An 18,728-nucleotide genomic window follows, 5' to 3' on the forward strand; every position below is an offset into this window, starting at 1 on the left:
TAAATGCTTTTCTTGTTTTTGTGAAAATGTTGCCTGCTGAATGCTAGGCTTAATGCTATGCTAGCTATCAATACTCTTACACAAATTCTTGTGTAGCTATGGTTGAAAAGCATATTTTGAAAATCTGAGATGAGTGTTGTTAACAAAAGGCTAAGCTTGTGAGTGAATATATTTTTCATTTCATTTGCGATTTTCATGAATAGTTAACGTTGCGTTATGGTAATGAGCTTGAGGCTATAATTACGCTCCCGGATACGGGATTGCTCGACTCTAGAGGTTAAAGGTCCCCAAAGCACACACATCCCTGGGCCGCTCGTCTATTCAGTTCGCTGCAGCTAGCAACTGGAACGAGCTGCAACAAAACACTCAAACTGGACAGTTTTATCACAATCTCTTCATTGAAAGACTCAATCTTGGACACTTAATGACAGTTGTGGCTAATTTGCATGATGTATTGTTGTCTCTACCTTCTTGCCCTTTGTGCTGTTGTCTGTGCCCAATTATGTTTGTGTGTTGCTACCATGTTGTTGTCGCTACCATGTGTTGTCTTAGGTCTTTATGTAGTGTTGTCTCTTGTCGTGATGTGTGTTTTGTATTGAGATGTTTTTTTTATCCCAGTCCCCGTCCCCTCAGGTCTTTTGCCAGGCCGTTATTGTAACTAAGAATAGGTTCTTAACTGGCTTGCCTAGTTAAATAAAATAACAACTTTTTTAACTGTCCTGTTGGGAAACCGTGTGGTTTAGGCATACTGCAGAAAAACTGCTGATTTGCCAGCTGAGCCAATGAGACACACATGCACCTGGCTATTCAAATTAACTTCTACCTAGGGGCACACGGTCCAAGCCCGGCTGCACCAAGTCAAATAGTATCGATTGATTCAGGATTTAGAACCACACGATGGAACAACTAGGGCACTTTACTATAACAGCAGTAAATGCAGACCGATTATTACCATTTTTATTTTTTGGTTAGCTACCTAACTAGCTAGCTAGTTCATCGTGACTCTGGCTACTGCTGCTACCTAGAGTCAGGTAAAAAATGATTGGCATCCTTGATAAAGCTGAGAAAAAAATATAAAAAATAAGCTATATTGTATGCTTCCCCCCTCCACCCCAAAAAAACAAAACATTTTATACTAATACAATTGCTCAGATAGTTTGTATTTCTCTCACTCACCAGTGGTGGGTTTTGCATCAAAATAAGGATGCGTAAGTTTAAAAGTACCCCATACCTACTGTAAAATATGGTGGTGGATCTTTGCTGTTATGGGGCTATTTTGCTGCACCCCTACCTCTTCCCAGGCTTTACTAGATGTAAGCAACTTGTAAATGGGAATGTGACAAGTTGTTTTGTTTCATTCTTTTTGCACAAACATTATTATTCCTCTCACAATGTCTAGGAAAGCAGAGTGAGAGAAAAAAAAAAAGGGTGACATTGAGTTGCAGAGACTGGGGGATCAAAGCCAGCCCTCATTCAGACAAACGCAGAGTAGAGTGAGAGAGTAGAGAGAAGTAGAGTAAGAGAGAGTGGAGAACCTGTCTGTAGTGTTTACCTCATCTACCAGCCTGTCTCTGGCCAGCATTGAGACATTCACACTGCATTTCACCCATCAGTGTCCACTCTACACCTATTGATTTCACGTGATGCCCATCCATAACGCATCTATCCGTCGATATTTATGCTCTACCCATCACCTGCTGCATTCGAACTACAATTTGCACCCCCTTTAATCTAGCCAATAGTCTCCTAAATCTCTAATGGACAATAATTATGGCTACATAATATTGCCTTTCAATTAGAGGCAAGGATAGCAAAGGCCAAAACTGCATTTCAAACTCTCTCCTCCTCCCTCCATTCAGACAGGCAGTTCTCCAAATCCTACAGGGTGCTTTGAGAAAGTCTTTGAAGTCATGAACGTAAAAACAAAGAATAAAATTGCTTTGATACACCCTTAACTGTCAGAACTGTGGAATTAGAAAGTAATATTACCACTTTCCCAGCACCTTGATGCAGTCAAAAACATCATTTCTGTGATTTATATATTTCCACACTTGAGTTTGGAATAAAACTGAAAACAATAATGCCCTTTTAGTGTTAGAGCTGTTTGGAAAGAAAGCCTACAATTTCAGCCTGTTGTGGTTGGATGGAGTTGGCCTTCCGTGGGGACATCACCATGCAGTAAATTACTTAGACCAATAAAAGAAGAAAGATGCAAACCTCTGCCAATAACAGCTCATTTTCTGTTTTCCCCTCCCCCAGACAGTCCTAGCTAAATTCTTGCTTCAGAAATTGCTCTTTCCTATGAAGCTATTTTTGCTTCTTTTTGAACAATTTAATTGATAACTATCATAGCAAGGTACTGAATTTTCCCTCTGAAATGATTTGATATCGAGATGAAAACCGCTGCATTGGACCTTACATAACAAGGAGAAAGACATTCTCATGGACGGAAAAATCATCTAGCAGTCTCAAATTACTGCGGAATGATGTAATAATTGCCCACATTGATATGTCAGACTAGTCTCAGGAATTAGGAGACATGGTTAGACTAGTTTTTGAATACAGTCAGACATACACACTGTGTAGGACTACTCATCATTCTACATTGCCGTGTGGCATTTGATATTGATTTAACACAAAATGTCTGAAAAATCCATGACCAGTGAGTTACATCTGCTGCCATCAAATACCTTACTACCCTAAAAAATGGACATGCATAACTAGGGCCAGGAGTTTCCTCCTGCCCACGTGACATGAGTCCAAACAGGAAAAAGTCTGGCCAATAATTCTGCCAGGGCTCATGGTTAGGAAACCTTTTGGCCCTACACAGAGTGAGAGAATGCAGCCCATTATAACTGAGTGGCAGTAGCCTGCGGGGAGGTGGAGGGGGGGGGGCTGTTGCTTACCTCTAGCCGTCCAGTGTCAGGCTGGAAGCCGCGGGCAGGGTCCTCTGTGGTCACACGGCATTGGATGGCGAAGCCATTGATCCGGATCTTATCCTGCTTCAGGCCCAGCTCTGGCAGGCTACGCCCCTCACACACACGCAGCTGAGCATGAACCAGGTCCACACTGACAGGAGAAAGGAGGGGAGAGAGTAAAAAGATCATTTTACTGTCAAAATTGACAAGGAAAACACAAGAAAATGCACTCTGTTGTGCCTAAAAAAGGTACCAGCCCAGCATGTCTATTCCCCTACATGATGCACAGACGTGGTGACTTTCACAACTGATGTGAAGAGGAGTTCAAAACCTTTCCATTTCAAAACGTCATATTGGGTTCATGAAACGCCTTCAGTGAAGTTGAAGGGAAAAAAAAAACTTGTTACATTAACAGAAATGATTGTCCATTTCATTCTAATTAAGAATAAGGTCTGTAGAGAATCAATTCTGGTCATTTGAACTTCTTAGGGCTCCAAACGATATGCAGGAATGTTTACTGGTCATAGAGAAAACAAATCCACGTCTATGATACCACTTTTCTCCTCTGACTGTCTGAAAAGCATATGTGCATGTCTGTGTCTCCAGGCTGAGGGAATATGTTGTTACTAAATTAAGAGGAAGGGACACAGTTTAAATTAGTGATGTTCAACATTAAAAAGTAACAGTGTCTTGGCTGGAAATTGTTGTATCAAACCACATTTCCATCCAGTTTTTATGCACATTAAAGTCATACCGTATCAACAACAAAAAACACTTAGACAGCTGTGATGGAACCAGGTCGTTTCGATACAATTTAATAAAAGCCGACAAATAATTTTTGTTCAACATGGTAGTGTGTCTGTAAAATTAATTCTGAGCGAAATAGCAGGGGTAATACCCATCATATCCACCATATCAAAGTAAACTTAGAGTCACACGAAATGGTGTGTGATCCTCCCACTACGACTCAGGAAACCATGCAATTTATTAGGCTAAAGATGAGTATGATTAACTGCACAGGGTGGTGAAAGTGCACGTGTTCTTCATGCTCCTTTCCAATAAACATTGAGGGTCTGACTGGTGAATTGATCGATGCTTGACCAAAAAAATTGAAAATGTGATGGAAACGCATTGAATTTAACATTTTTATTCGGTACTTGAAAACATAAGCGAAAAAGTACATTGTGCACTAAGTCTTCTCACACTGATTTTTAGTCTATTTGGTGGAAACACCAACAGTGGGAAAAAGTGCATATTTTCTTTGTGAATTTTAGAACATTTGTCACCAGTTCAATGGAAACCTAGCTATGAAATTGATTTATTTTGGCTGGTAGTGACACACTTTATGAACTCAAACACACAGGCCAAATGTTTTAATACAAGACCTGACAAAGATAATTTCAGGCCTTGGAGTAGACTGGATACTGTGTGTCATAAAGACAGAATATCTTCCAAACCGACAGAACCAAATGCAGGAAGAACTGTACAGGCCGAGAATAACTGACTAACTTGGACACAACAATATTTTCATACTTGCATTTAATTTATACCATTATTTCTTTGTTGGCAAAGTTTCCCTATCACCAAATTGTACGCAAATATAAATCATAAGATCATGAATAACCAAATACACAAACCTATCTAAAAACAGGAATACTCTTCCCCAGGCAATACATTTGATGTAGAAAAAGCACTTAAAGACAAATAATTTCTCTACAAACAGGGTCAAACTAAAGTGTTCATTGTAAGATAATTGCGCAATTCTATAATTTAGTTGCAGCCTGGAACATGACATTTATGTGGCGGTGTTCATTCTCAACACAGCTCTTTAGACGAGTACCCGGTCATACGTTTCATCTACTTGATGAGGTTTCTTTCATTTAGGAGTAAGTGGCCGCATTTCAAACGTAATAAATAACAAGTCAACAGGCGTAGGGCTCATCTGGTGAGATCACTTGGGGGGTTAAGCAGCTTCTGCCTCATACATTTCTTCTCGACTTAGTCATTGTGAAATATCTAAGATGCACAACTGTGTTAGCTTAACCAACGTCTCTAACACATGACAACAAATGGGGGCAGTAATCCCTTTAAACATGTCAGACATGCTGTAAACAGTGAGTCCCTGCTTTGTTCTGTTATCTAATCTAACTCCTATATCCAGAGACCACAAGACGGACATTCTGCTACAGTTCCAAACAGTGTTGGGGTGGTAAGAAAGAAAAGGAAGAGGACAATAACAAGAAAAATACAGAAGGAAACGAGGACAGAGGAGAGGCGGAGGAGACTGCATTGCACAAAACCAAAGATGTGATATGAGCTGGAAGCAGAGGGAGGGAGGGGGAGACAGAAGGGGGGGGGGTTCCTATATACAGTCCGATTTCCTATTCCACTTTAATTGCTGATGCCATGTGGCGCTGGTGTGGGGGAAAATGCCCCTCTCCGCATAACAACCTAAAAGCCTTCCACTGAAAGTCTCTCCGCTTTACCCCATCGCTATATGGATAAGATCCAGGTCATCTTTAAACATCAATCCGTTGATGAGCTTTCCTCATCCTTGTGTGCCAGTTTAGTACCCTTCTCCCTCTCCCCGCTCGCGTTTCCCATTCCTAATTTCTCGCAGACTAGACAAATGTGCAGCTGCAATCTAGCCACAACTCAGTGATTTGAAACCCATTATAGGGTCAGTGACAGACAGCCTATAATGACTGAGCTGTAGACACACACTGCAGAAAGAGAATTTAATTGAGGGAGAGGAGTGGGAAGGAGAATTGGAGTAGTGCAAATGCTGAGAGAATTGAGGTCTACCATAAGCCTGAATATGTAGAAGGGAACGCACAACACTCCACCCATAGTGTGTGTGTGTGTGTGTGTATGTATAATATATATATATATATATGCACACAGAGCATTAAGTATTTAAACCACTTATTTTTCCACATTTCATTACAGCCTTGTTCTAAAATTGATTAAATTAAGTGTTTATCAATCTACACACACTACCTCATAAAAGACAAAGCGAAAACAGGTTTAGAAATGTTTGCTAATTTATTTAAAAAATATGATATACCTTATTTACGTAAGTATTCAGACCCTTTGCTATGAGACTCAAAATTGAGCTCAGGTGCATCCTGTTTCCATTGATCATTGAGATGTTTCTACAACTTGATTGATATATAGCAGTGAAATTGTCCAAAGAAACAGCGGCCTCAATCATTCTTAAATTGAAGTTTGGAACCACCAAGACCCTTCCTAGAGGTGGCCACCCAGCCAAACTGAGCAATCGGGGGAGAAGGGCCTTGGTCAGGGAGGAGACCAAGAACCTGATGGGCACTCTGACAGAGCTCCAGAGTTCCTTTGTGGAGATGGTATTTTAGTTATTTTATTTGGATTCCCATTAGCTGTTGCTAAAGCAGCAGCTACTCTTCCTGGGGTCCACACAAAACAATGACATAATACAAAACATCATTAGACAAGAGCTCAAGGACAGAAGTAGATTAAAAAAATTAATAAAAGGCACACGTAGCCTACACATCAATGCATACACACACAAATGATCTAGGTCAAATAGAGGAGAGGTGGTGTGCTGCGAGGGGTTGCTCTATCCATTTTTTGAAACCAGGTTTGCTGTTTATTTGAGCAATAGGAGACGGAAGTTCTCTGCAATAAGGGTTCTATATAATACTGTACATTCTTGAATTTGTTCTGGATTTGGGGACTATGAAAAGACCCCTGGTGGCATAAGTGTGTGTGTCAGAGCTGTGTGTGTGTGTGTAAGTTGACTATGCAAACAATTTAACACGTTTCTTATAAAAAGAAGTGATGCAGTCAGTCTCTCCTCAACTCTTAGCCAAGAGAGACTGGCATACATAATATTAATAATTAGCCCTCGGATTACAATTAAGAGCAAAATGTGCCGTTCTGTTATGGGTCAGCTGCAGTTTAAATAGGTCCTTCCTTGCAGCACTGGATCACAACTGGACAATAATCAAGATTAGACAAAACTAGAGACTGCAGGACTTACTTTGTGGAGTCAAATTATTATTATTTTTTTTAAATCAGAGCATCTCTTTATGGATAGACCTCTCCCATTCTTTACAACCATCGAATCTATAGGTTTTGACCATGACAGTTTACAGTCTAAGGTAACGCCAAGTAATTTAGTCTCCTCAACTTGTTCAGCCACACCATTCATTACCAGATTCAGCTGAGGTCTAGCACTTAAGGAATGATTTGTACCAAATGCAGTGCTTATAGTTTTAGAGATGTTCAGGACCAGTTTATTACTGGCCAAAACAGACTGCAACTCCTTGTTAAGGGTTTCAGTGACTTCATTAGCGGTGGTTGCTGATGCGTATATGGTTGAATCAGCAGCATACATGGACACACAAGCTTTGCTTAGTGGCAGGTCATTGGTAAAAATTTTAAAACAAAGAGGGACTAGAGAGTTGCCCTGCGGTACACCCAACATTTGACATTTGAGAAGCTTCCATTAAAGAAAACCCTCAGATTTATTAGATAGCTCTGAATCCACGATATGGCAGAGTTTGAAAAACCATAACACAAGTTACGGTCAATAATATCAAAAGGCTGCTATGAAATCTAACATGTTGACTTCATTTCTCTATAAGCATGCTGAAAGTCTTAATTTGTTTTCAGAGAAAAAGCATCATATTTGGTCAAACACCATTTTTTCCCCAACAGTTGCTGGCAGCAAGCTTATAGGTCTGCTGTTAGAAGCAGTAAAGGCCGCTTTACCACTCTTGGGTAGCGGAATGACTTTGGCTTCCCTCCAGGCCTGAGGACAAAGACTTTCCTCAAGGCTCAGATTAAAAATGACAGATTGGAGTGGCTAGAGTCAGCTACCATCCTCAGTAGCTTTCCATCTAAGTTGTCAATGCCAGGAGGTTGCCAATGATACATTTTTCCACCTCTCCCAAACTTAACAAAATTAAAACTTGCACTGCTCTTTTCATAAAAAAATTTAAATATTTTTTTTATGCACGAATATAATTGCTCACTGTTTTGTCGTGAGCATTTCCTGCCTAAGTTTACCCACTTTGCCAATGAAGTAATCATTCAAATAAATCGGCAACAAACGGTTGTGATGAATAAGCCATCTGATTCGATGAAAGATTGAGTTGAATTTGTCTTGCTGCCCATTATTTTATTTAAAGTACTTGATATTGGCTTTCATAACAGTTTCTTCTTTTTGCTGAGTTTAAATCACATAATTTCTCAATTTGTAGTGTCAGTCAGTCAGATGTGAAGCCAGACTTAGCCACTCTTTTGCCCCATCTTGCAACCATAGTTTTTCAATTCCTCAATCCATGGAGGCTTAACAGTTCTTAGTTTCTTAACAGGTGCATGTCTGTCATGGCTCCTCCTCTGCATTGCAGGGGCGGTTCCTCCTGCAGGCAGAGCCACTTGTTGAGCCACTCCTGCTTTCTCAGCCACTTGTTGAGTTTGATTCTGTCTTCCCACTGTGATTTTTCAGCCTTTATTTCAAATGGTGTAGTGTCCCTGGTAGATGGCAACCAAAATGTTTCAATCAAGATCTTAAGAGACACTGGAGATTTAGATCATTTTATTCTGGAATCTGTTTTGCCGTTCTCTAAAGAGTCTGATACTGGAAGTTGTGTAATGGTATGGGTTTAGTTCCATTCTCTTGTCCTTTACATGAAGTTACCCTAAAATGTGGTCTGGTAGAGGGTGATGTAGATGTTGGGGTTAGACCCCAGTTGCCAGTAGAGGGAGTCCACATGATTTTGGGGAATGACTTGGCGGGTAGTAAGGTGTGGGCAGATGGCAAACTAAACATCTGTAAGAAGCAACCTTCAGTGTCACCTGCAAGGGAATTGCCGGATCAAAACTATGTCTGAGGTATTTCCAATTTGTGCAGTTACCCGCACTGCCTCTCGTAAGGAGATTGAGAGTAAGCCAGAAAGTCTTGAGTTGCCAGTCAAACTCCAGACAGAACAGTTGACTAGTTCTAGAGATTCATTGATGGCTGAGCAAAAGGCTGATACTCACTTGGCTGATCTGTTTGATAAAGTTGTTCCTAATTCAGTGGTGAGGAATAGTGCTCAGTGTTATTTTCTTCTGGATGGGCTGTTGGTCAGGAAATGGGTCTAGGAGAACCAGTCTTTCAAATAGTTGTACCTACTACTTTGCGAAATAAAGTGTTGCAAACTTCACATGGTGATGTGGCAAGTCATATGGGTGTTCGTAAAACTTATGATCGCATACTTCGTTATTTTTTCTGGCCACGTTTAAAGCAGGATGTATCTCAGTTTATTAAAACTTGTGATACGTGTCAGCGCACAAGCAAGCCAAACCAGGTAGTAAAGCCAGCACCTTGGTATCCAATACCAGCCATAGGGCATCCTATTATCGATTGTGTTGGGACTTTACCAAGGTCCAAGTCAGGTCATAGCTACTAATTAACGGTTGTGTCAAGCAACCAGATATCTGGCAGCTTTTTCCTTGCGTACCATAACATCAAAATCAGTAGTTAAAGCGTTAATTTATTTCAACATTTGGGATTCCAAAAATCATCCAGTCAGATCTGGGGTCTAACTTTACCTCCCATTTACTTGCTCAGGTTCTCAAACAGCTTAAAGTTAAACACAACAAGTCTACTGCGTTTCATGCCCAGAGCCAGGGAGCTTTGGAACGTTTTCATCAAACTTTAAAATCCTTGCTTCGTGCATACTGTACAGAACTGTCTGCAGATTGGGAGGGGTTCCCTTGGCTGTTACTAGCTGCTCGTGAAGTAGTGCAAGAAAGCACAGGGTTTAGCCCAAATTACTTAGTGTTCTTAGTTTAAAGTGAATAGTTTTGTTTACAATAAAGACCATTTTTTAATTGGCCTATACCGGTTGTTCGCGTCCCCTCATTTTTGCCACAGGCTATGAGCCGGCCTGTGACATTATCAATCATCCACATAAAGCACAAATTATATTGCATGACCATTTTAGGCCCAGCTGTTGGAACTTTGGCTTTCCTGGATATAGCCACTATATTGTGATCACTGCATCCAATGGGTATGGATATAGCTTTAGAACAAAGGTCTACAGCATTAGTAAAAATGTGACCGATACATGTGGATGATCTTGTTCCTGTAGTGCTTGAAAACACCCTGGTCGGTTGATTAATTATCCCTAGAAATTCTAAGCAAACAGCTAGAGGCAGGGCTTTCTCCTATAGAGCTACATTTTTATGGAATGGTCTGCCTACCCATGTGAGAGACGCAGACTCGGTCTCAACCTTTAAGTCTTTTATTGAAGACTCATCTCTTCCGTGGGTCATATGATTGAGTGTAGTCTGGCAACGAACCACCCTTGCCGTTTCTGCCTGGCCGGTTCCCCTCTCTCCACTGGGATTCTCTGCCTCTAACCCTATTACAAGGGCTGAGTCACTGGCTTACTGGTGCTCTTTCATGCCGTCCCTAGGAGGGGTGCGTCACTTGAATGGGTTGAGTCACTGACGTGATCTTCCTGTCTGGGTGGGCGCCCCCCCGGGTTGTACCGTGGCGGAGATCTTCGTGGGCTATACTCGGCCTGGTCTCAGGATGGTAAGTCGGTGGTTGAAGATATCCCTCTAGTGGTGTGGGGGCTGTGCTTTGGAAAAGTGGGTGAGGTTATATCCTGCCTGTTTGGCCCTGTCTGGACAGGGCCACAGTGTTCCAACCCCTCCTGTCTTAGCCTCCAGTGTTTATGCTGCAGTAGTTTGTGTCAGGGGGCTAGGGTCAGTTTGTTATATCTGGAGTACTTCGCCTGTCTTATCCGGTGTCCTGTTTGAATTTAAGTATGCTCTCTCTAATTCTCTTTCTCGGAGGACCTGAGCCCTAGGACCATGCCTCAGGACTACCTGGCATGATGACTCCTTGCTGTCCCCAGTCCACCTGGCCGTGCTGCTGCTCAAGTTTCAACTGTTCTGCTTGCGGCTATGGAACCCTGACCTGTTCACCGGATGTGCAACCTGTCCCAGACCTGCTGTTTTCAACTCTCTGGAGACAGCAGGAGCGGTAGAGATACTCCTAATGATCGGCTATGAAAATCCAACTGACATTTACTCCTGAGGTGCTGACTTGCTGCACCCTCGACAACTACTGGGATTATTATTAGACCATGCTGGTCATTTATGAACATCTTGGCCATGTTCTGTTATAATCTCCACCCGGCACAGCCAGAGGACTGGCCACCCCTCAGACTGGTTCCTCTAGGTTTCTTCCTAGGTTTTGGCCTTCCTAGGGAGTTTTTCCTAGCCACCATGCTTCTACAGCTGCATTGCTTGCTGTTTGGGGTTTTAGGCTGGGTTTCTGTACAGCACTTTGAGAAATCAGCTGATGTAACCTGAACCAGATTACAGGAACTGGTTACAGTGAAAAGCTTCCTCTTGAGCGGACAGCTTGATGAAAACCAGTCAATATTCAGGTCCCCAAGAAAGTACTGTTTACGTCACACACACTATCAAGCAGTTCACACATGATTTAGATAGTGACTGTTAGCACTTGGTGACCTACAGCAACACCCGAAAAGAAAAAAAACTTTACATGTGCCAAGTGAACCTGCAACCACAACACTTAAGATCTAAGCATTACAGGAATATGGCTCTGATAAGCATTTGTCCCCCAGTAAGCATTTGTCTCTTCTATAGATGTTATATCCTTGTAATGCTACTGATGTATAAATCACATTATTTATCTAAGCGAGTCTCAGAAATGGCTAATATATTAATGTTATCAGATGTTAGAAGGTTCATGAAATCAATAACTTGCTAAGGCTACATGTATTAATATGGGCTATTTTTCAGCCCTTTCCTGGGTAGCTTATCAGAGAGACATAATATTTAAAAGAGCAGACCAAGCAATTGAAAAATATATACACTTAGCAGTCCATTAATATATTTGGTGCGCGCTGCGGGGTTGAGGCTACAAACCCATAGGCTTGGCTCGCTCTCATCCCTTGCAGGCTTCTGGGAGGGAGGGTGGCCAATGAGTCTGTCGTAATGGTCGTACGCAATGTCTCCACAAGCTCTGGCAGCTTTCATGGCTGGGATCAGTTCTTCCCTCTTCTGGCACACTGTTCTGCTTACTGTTCTTCAGGTCCTGGACCTCTGGTCAGGTCGCCATTCTTTTATTAGTAGAATCCGAGTATTTGGACAAAACACTTTAAACTTTTCTTGCATATAGGTCTCTTTTTGTTTAAAAGATCCTAAACGTGTGATAGAGACATCACTGGCACTGTCCTCAAAATGGTACTACCGCCGGCTTTGGGCTTTGTCATGGTAGCTATCAACGCATGTTACGCTGTTACTCCTCGCAATTCCAGACAGGGCAGGTCACAGGAAAATTGAAAACAAACAGCAGGGTACTAGACAGCCACAAACCAGGGACAATCTGCCATCCCAGCCACAATGGCTAACCGCGTTGTGGGCTGCGCTCAAGAAAACATTGCCAGCTTGATGTCCAGCTAGCTAGCAGCTAGGCTAGCTGTGACACCAAATAACTCCTCAGACCGGTCCTTGGTCAACAGGATCACTGGAAATATAAAAGCAGTCCCAGCAACTGATGCCAACTGCGTCTCAGGAGCCAACATAAGCTAAGTAGCTACCATGAACTTCCAATATACTTTCAAACCAACAAAACTAAGCCTTCCAGAAAGAAAACCATCTCCGCAGCACTCCATCAATCAGGCCTTTATGGTAGAGTGGCCAGACGGAAGCCACTACTGTAAAAAAAAAAAAAGGTACATGACAGCCCTCTTGGACTGCTAAAAGTCCTTTAGATGCCTCAGACCATGAGAAACAAGAAACTCTGGTCTGATGAAACCAACATTGAACACTTTGGCCTGAATGCCAAGCATCACGTTTGGAGGAAACCTGGCACCATCCCTACAGTGACGCATGGTGGTGGCAGCAGCATCATGCTGCATGGATGTTTTTCAGCAGCAGGGACTGTGAGACTAGTCAGGATCAAGGGAAAGATGAACGGAGCAACGTACAGAGAGATCCTTTGATGAAAACCTGCTCCAGAGGACCTCAGACTGGGGCGAAGGCTCACCTTCCAGCAGGGCAATGACCCTAAGCACACAGCCAAGACACCGCAGAACAAGTCTCGGAATGTCCTTGAGTGGCCCTGCCAGAGGCCGGACTTGAACATCTCTGGAGAGACCTGAAAAATGTGCATTTTTGTAAAATTTCTAAAAACCAGTTTGCTTTGTCATTGTGGGTAGTGAGTAGATTAAATAAATGTTTTTCATCAATCAATTGTAGAATAAGGCTGTAAGGTAACAAAATGTGGAACAAGTGGAAGGGGTCTGAATACTTTCCAAATGCACTGTACATGGCCTCCATACAGCAGGATACTGTTCCTAGAGAGGTGATGTTATGGCAACACAAGAAAAAGGATGAATGCACCAAAAAAGGACAGATGAACATTGACTGAAATGAGAGAAATGCTATTATGAGACTGGGGAAGTCAGAGTTTGAGGAGTTAACACATTGTGATTTCATGGGCCATTTCCAGTGATTCCCATTACCACACAACTTAGTCAGAAATGACAGAAGGGGGCCTTAATTGGTCTTAATCACTGTGACCAATTGAAAGTCATGATAAAAGGTGGAGGCAAACAGCCAAAAACAGAGCTGTCGTGTAATAACCTACTCACCAGAGCACTATATTCAGTCCTGAGAATTCAACCCAGCTGGAGGAGAACATGGCCAGCGGCTGGTGGGCGTGGCTCAAATGCCTTTTTGGTGAGTTTCCGAAATAAGAATCAAGTGCATTTCCAGACCCAATCACTCAGAGAAATGCTCCCGCTGAATGCCAATTGCAGTCTGACAGTTTCAATTTCATGTGACAAGATGGACATTTATAATGAATGAACCTACATTCCTTCCACGCGACCAGACAGGCACAAATACAGAAGTCTGCCAGGAGCACAGGAGAAACACACAAAAAAAACAATTCATATCAATTTGTGTGAGTCAGTGTTAAAAAAATGATGCTGCTTTGCTTTCATCCCTCCTGAATTATTAAAGAGAGGACTTTGCTGCATCTGATAAGTGCATGCTATTGTCAGTGTTTCACCTCTAAATGCATTTGACAGGTGAGATTAGGCATTTCATCATCTTTAGTGTCCAGAGTAGGAAGTCCAAAAGACAAAGCACTTGCGAGACTATTTGTGGACTAGGATTCTGGCTCTTAATGTAGAACTCAGACAACCTGGACTGTGATTTATATGGAAAATGAAAACTGCATAAGAACATAATGTTCTTAAGCATCTGCTATAGCAGTCCATTTACCTCATCGGTATGACACTTCTGTAGGGTTCCTTTGCGTTGTCACAAAGCAAGATATTCAGTCCTTGACTAAGTAGTATCATGTCTTCCCATCTGGTTCCTTTTCTTCCTCCATGATAAACTTAACTCTTCAATCAAGTTCCCAAGCAGAGGAAACCCAAGTCAACCATAACAATCAAGCAGAAAAAGCATCAAAAAACAGAAACTAAAAACTCATTCATTGGCTAGACTCACTCCAAAAGGCTCTTTTTGTCCACTCATCTGGAAATACGGACTAGATTACCTACATGACTATATGGATTTAAATGAATGTATATTACTTATGATTTTATTTCAAGTAGGATAGCAGCCAACACGAAATGACTAATATTGATAACCATCTAGATGTCACATTGATGAAATCTCGATGGTTATCGGCAACAGCACCAGGACAGAGTGCCCTTCGCTCCCGCTTAACAAGCACTACCATCCACTAGGAGCGTGGGAAGTAGCTAACTAGTAGCCAACATCAAGTTGACAGTCACAGTAAGTATAAGCATACAACCTATGACGCAACAGTCCTCCCATCAATACTTAATCAAAAATACACAAATCGTCAGTTTTATAACTGAACATTTAAAATTGTGTAAAACAGTGAAATACAACTCAAACTCATCCTCTGGCTTCAAAACAGAAGTCCAAAATCTTGCGGTACAGTAGTTGGCGTGGTAAGAAACAGCTAAAAACAGTACACTATAGCAGAGTGCTTTCCATACACCCACTCCTTTCCATACACTGGTCGTCATATTGGGCTGCAGCTACCACATTCTCAGTTGAGATGAATTAACAAATCACAGCACATATTTGGTGGGTACACTTTCTGCTTTTACCTCCCGCTGTGCACCTATGGGTACACCTCACAAATGGCCGCCAGTCCACCCATTATGCCATAATTTACTTGAATACGGACGCCCATTCTGTGTTTTGCTATTCGAATGGCCAATTAAGGTCATGAAATGTTGGATGACCCTAACAGCCCTAAGCTTGCCAGAATGTACAATACCTACATGGGTTTGCCATGTTTTTACCTACATATTGTTTTTCAGTTAAGTTGACACAATGAAGCCATTTAGAAGTATTGGGACCCAACCTTTATAAAGACCGTGAGCAAAAGGACAGTCTTGACACTTAACATGAACAGACATAATTTGACCAGACAGGGAACAGTCTTACAGGTCGTCAGAGAAGTGACATTGTAATGCCAAGTAACGGCCATGGCCTCCTCGTTAATGTCGAACTTACTCTGTGACCTGCTCGGTAACGGTGTGCTCCACCTGTAGGCGAGAGTTGACCTCGATGAAGTAGTGCCTTCCATGTTTATCCACCAGGAACTCCACCGTGCCAGCGTTCTCATAGCCCACCTGTACACACAGGACAAATCCAATTAGATGCAAACCTCTACTTCCTCACCTACCTGAGGACATGGAAAGACATTTGAAGAAATAAGTATGCCTGGATTTCTGGGCATATTCTGAATTCTATTGGAAGAGTTTACACATTGTTTCAAAAGCTAAAATTAACTTCATACAAAGAATAAACCAAGTCTCACATACTGAATCAGTTTCTCCCCCCCGCTACTACAGAAAACTAAATCTACAAAAAAAAAAAAGGGAAAACGACAAGACTGCCAGCTAATATCTACTGAAGACTGCGATATCCCATTGTGATTAGTCATTTTTAGACAGCCTTAGAGCTCAGCCAAAGAGGAAGCAGGATTTAATAGATCAGCCCATTTCCCCCTCCACAGCTCTGCGGGGTGTCAAAATAGCACTAGCCAAATTCACTGAAATCTGAACCACTGAAATTCATCCCTTGCCCAAAACTAATCTCTGCCAGCTAGGCAGGCACCCGCTCATCCATTCAGTCACCCACGTGAAGGTGCAGGCTCATGGCTAGGCAGTTCATGTCACACAGTAGAAGTGCTGTGTATGTACAGTGCCTTCAGAAAGTATTCACACGCCTTGACTTTTTCCAAGGTGTTACAGCCCGAATTTAAAATGTATTAAATTGAGATTTTAGGTCACAGGCCGACACACCAGCCCCCCATTATGTCAAAATAAAAATGGTTTAAAGATTGAAAATATTTATTTTTTGGTAAACAAAGAGGCTGAAATGTCTTCTGTCAATACGCATTTCAACCCCTTTGCTATGGCAAGCCTAAATAAGTTCAGGAGTAAACATTTGCTTAACAAGTCAAATAAGTTCAAATGGGGTCACTGTGTGCAACATGTTTGAATAACTACCTCAGCTCTGTATCCCGCACATATACGTTCCCTTAGTTGAACAGTGAATTTGAAAACAGATTCAACCAAAGACCAGCGAGGGTTTCCAATGCCTCGCAAAGGGCACCGATGGGTAAAAAGAGACATTCAATATCCCTTTGAGCATGATGTTACACCATCCGAAGTGTAATTAGTATCAATACACCCAGTCAATACAAAGATGTAGGCGTCCTTACCAACTCCGTTGCCGGAGAGGAAGGAAATCACTCCGGGATTTCACCATGAGGGCAATGGTAACTTTAAAACAGTTAAGAGTTTAATGGCTGTGATAGAAAACTGAGGATGGATAAGCATTATACTTACCTAAATGACAGTGAAAATAAGGAAGCTTGTAAAAAAAAAAATTAAATCCTCCAAAACATGCATCCTGTTTCCAATACAGCACTAAAGTAAAATCGCAAAATATGTGGCAAAGAAATTCTTTATCTCCTGAATACAAAGAGCTATGTTTGGGGAAAATCAAACAATCACTGAGTACCACTTCATGGTGGTGGCTGCATCATGTTATGGGTATGGTTGTCATCTACAAGGACATTTTTGGAGTGGGATAAATTCAAATAAATAAAAGAGCTTAGCACAGGCAAAATCCTAGAGGGAAACTGCTTAAAAATCTCTACCAATGATAAACAACCAACTTGAAAGACCTTGAAGAATTTCTAAAATAATAATGTGCAAATATTGTACAATCCAGGTGTGGAAAGCTCTTAAATACCTAGCCAGAAAGACTTAAAGCTGTAATCGTTGCCAAAGTATATTCTAACATTTATTGACTCCGGGATGTGAAACACCATGTAAATGAGAGGTTTTTATATATAATGTTCAATAAATTAACAAAACATTTCACTTTGTCATTATGGGGTATTGTGTAGACGTGTGAGAAAAAAAAATATTGAATCCACTTTTAATTCAGGCTGTAACAGAAAAATATGGAATTAGGGGTATGAAAACTTAATTACAATAAATGTTTGGCAATAAAACTTAATAAAATGGAGTGCCACAGCAAATAGCATCAGTCATTTCAATACAATTACAACCCCTGCCGGGGGAGCGCTGTTTGCACCCATATTCCACAAAAAATAAAAATAAATTTTAAATTCACATTTTCATAGAACAGGCTGCATTTCCATTATGGGCTGTTTGTATACTTATCCTCTACGGCAGTGGTTACCAAACTATTTATAGACCGTACCCCTTCAAAACATTCAACCTTCAGTGCGCTCAGCGCACTCTTAAATTGTGTTTTTTGCCATCATTGTAAGCCTGCCACACACACACACACACACAATGAAACATTTATTAAGAGTGTGAATATCACTTCCCATGAGCCGGGTTGTGACCAAGGGCTCTTATAGGACCAAGGCACAAATAAATAATTTCACTCTTTATTTAACCATCTTACATATAAAACCTTCCTTATCATCAAATTTTGAATAACTCCGTTTAATGAGAAGGGTGTGCTTGAAAGGATGCACAACTCTTCAACGTTGGGTTGTATTGGAGAGAGTGTTTTAAATCATTTTCCACGCAGTCTGTGCCTGTATTTAGTTCTCATGCTAGAGAGGGCCGAGAATCCACTCTCACATAGGTACCTGGTTGCAAAGGGCATCAGTGTCTTAACAGCGCGATGTGCCAAGGCAGGATACTCTGAGCGCAGCCCAATCCAGAAATCTGGCAGTGGGTTCTGATTAAATTCCATTTTCACAGAACCGCTTGTTGAAATTTCAATGAGGCTCTCTTGTTCAGATATCAGTAACTGGACTGGAGGCAGGGCATGTAAGGGATAACGACTCCAATTGTTGGTGTCATACATTTCGGGAAAGTACCTGCGTAATTGCGCAACCAGCTTCGCTATATCACATTTGCCATTGTATGGTGTGTGCAAATGAACAAGCTTAAAGACAATGATGGGAAAACCTGTATATTGTACTTGTTAATGCAGACAGAGAAGAGCTCCAACTTACCAAATCATAGCCTCAATTTTGTCCCGCACATTGAAATCTAGTTGCAGAGAGTGTAATTCTAGATTCAGATCATTCAGGCGAGGAAAAAACATCACCCAGACAGGACAGTCGTGTGAGACACTAGTCATGCAAGCGGACATGATGCTCAGTAAAGAAGGCTTGTCTCTCAATTAAAAAATTTAAAAAAGTCAATACTTTGCCCTTGATAACCAGCGCACTTCTGT

The 18,728-nt window shown here is 41.5% G+C and overlaps 1 protein-coding gene across 1 annotated transcript in view; it reads right to left on the bottom strand.

Annotated features, from left to right (window-relative positions):
• The window catches only part of LOC112231340 (pyruvate carboxylase, mitochondrial), a 100,409-nt gene that overhangs the window by 69,714 nt on the left and 11,967 nt on the right, over nucleotides 1–18,728 (bottom strand). The window contains exons 8-9 of the mRNA XM_024398043.2: nucleotides 15,504–15,622; nucleotides 2,907–3,069 (exon numbers count right to left, since the gene is read on the bottom strand). Of these exons, the coding sequence (XP_024253811.1) occupies nucleotides 2,907–3,069; nucleotides 15,504–15,622 (282 nt within the window). The remainder of the gene's footprint in view (nucleotides 1–2,906; nucleotides 3,070–15,503; nucleotides 15,623–18,728) is intronic.

Source organism: Oncorhynchus tshawytscha, linkage group LG33 (assembly GCF_018296145.1).
Source record: "Oncorhynchus tshawytscha isolate Ot180627B linkage group LG33, Otsh_v2.0, whole genome shotgun sequence".
Taxonomy (NCBI): domain Eukaryota; kingdom Metazoa; phylum Chordata; class Actinopteri; order Salmoniformes; family Salmonidae; genus Oncorhynchus; species Oncorhynchus tshawytscha.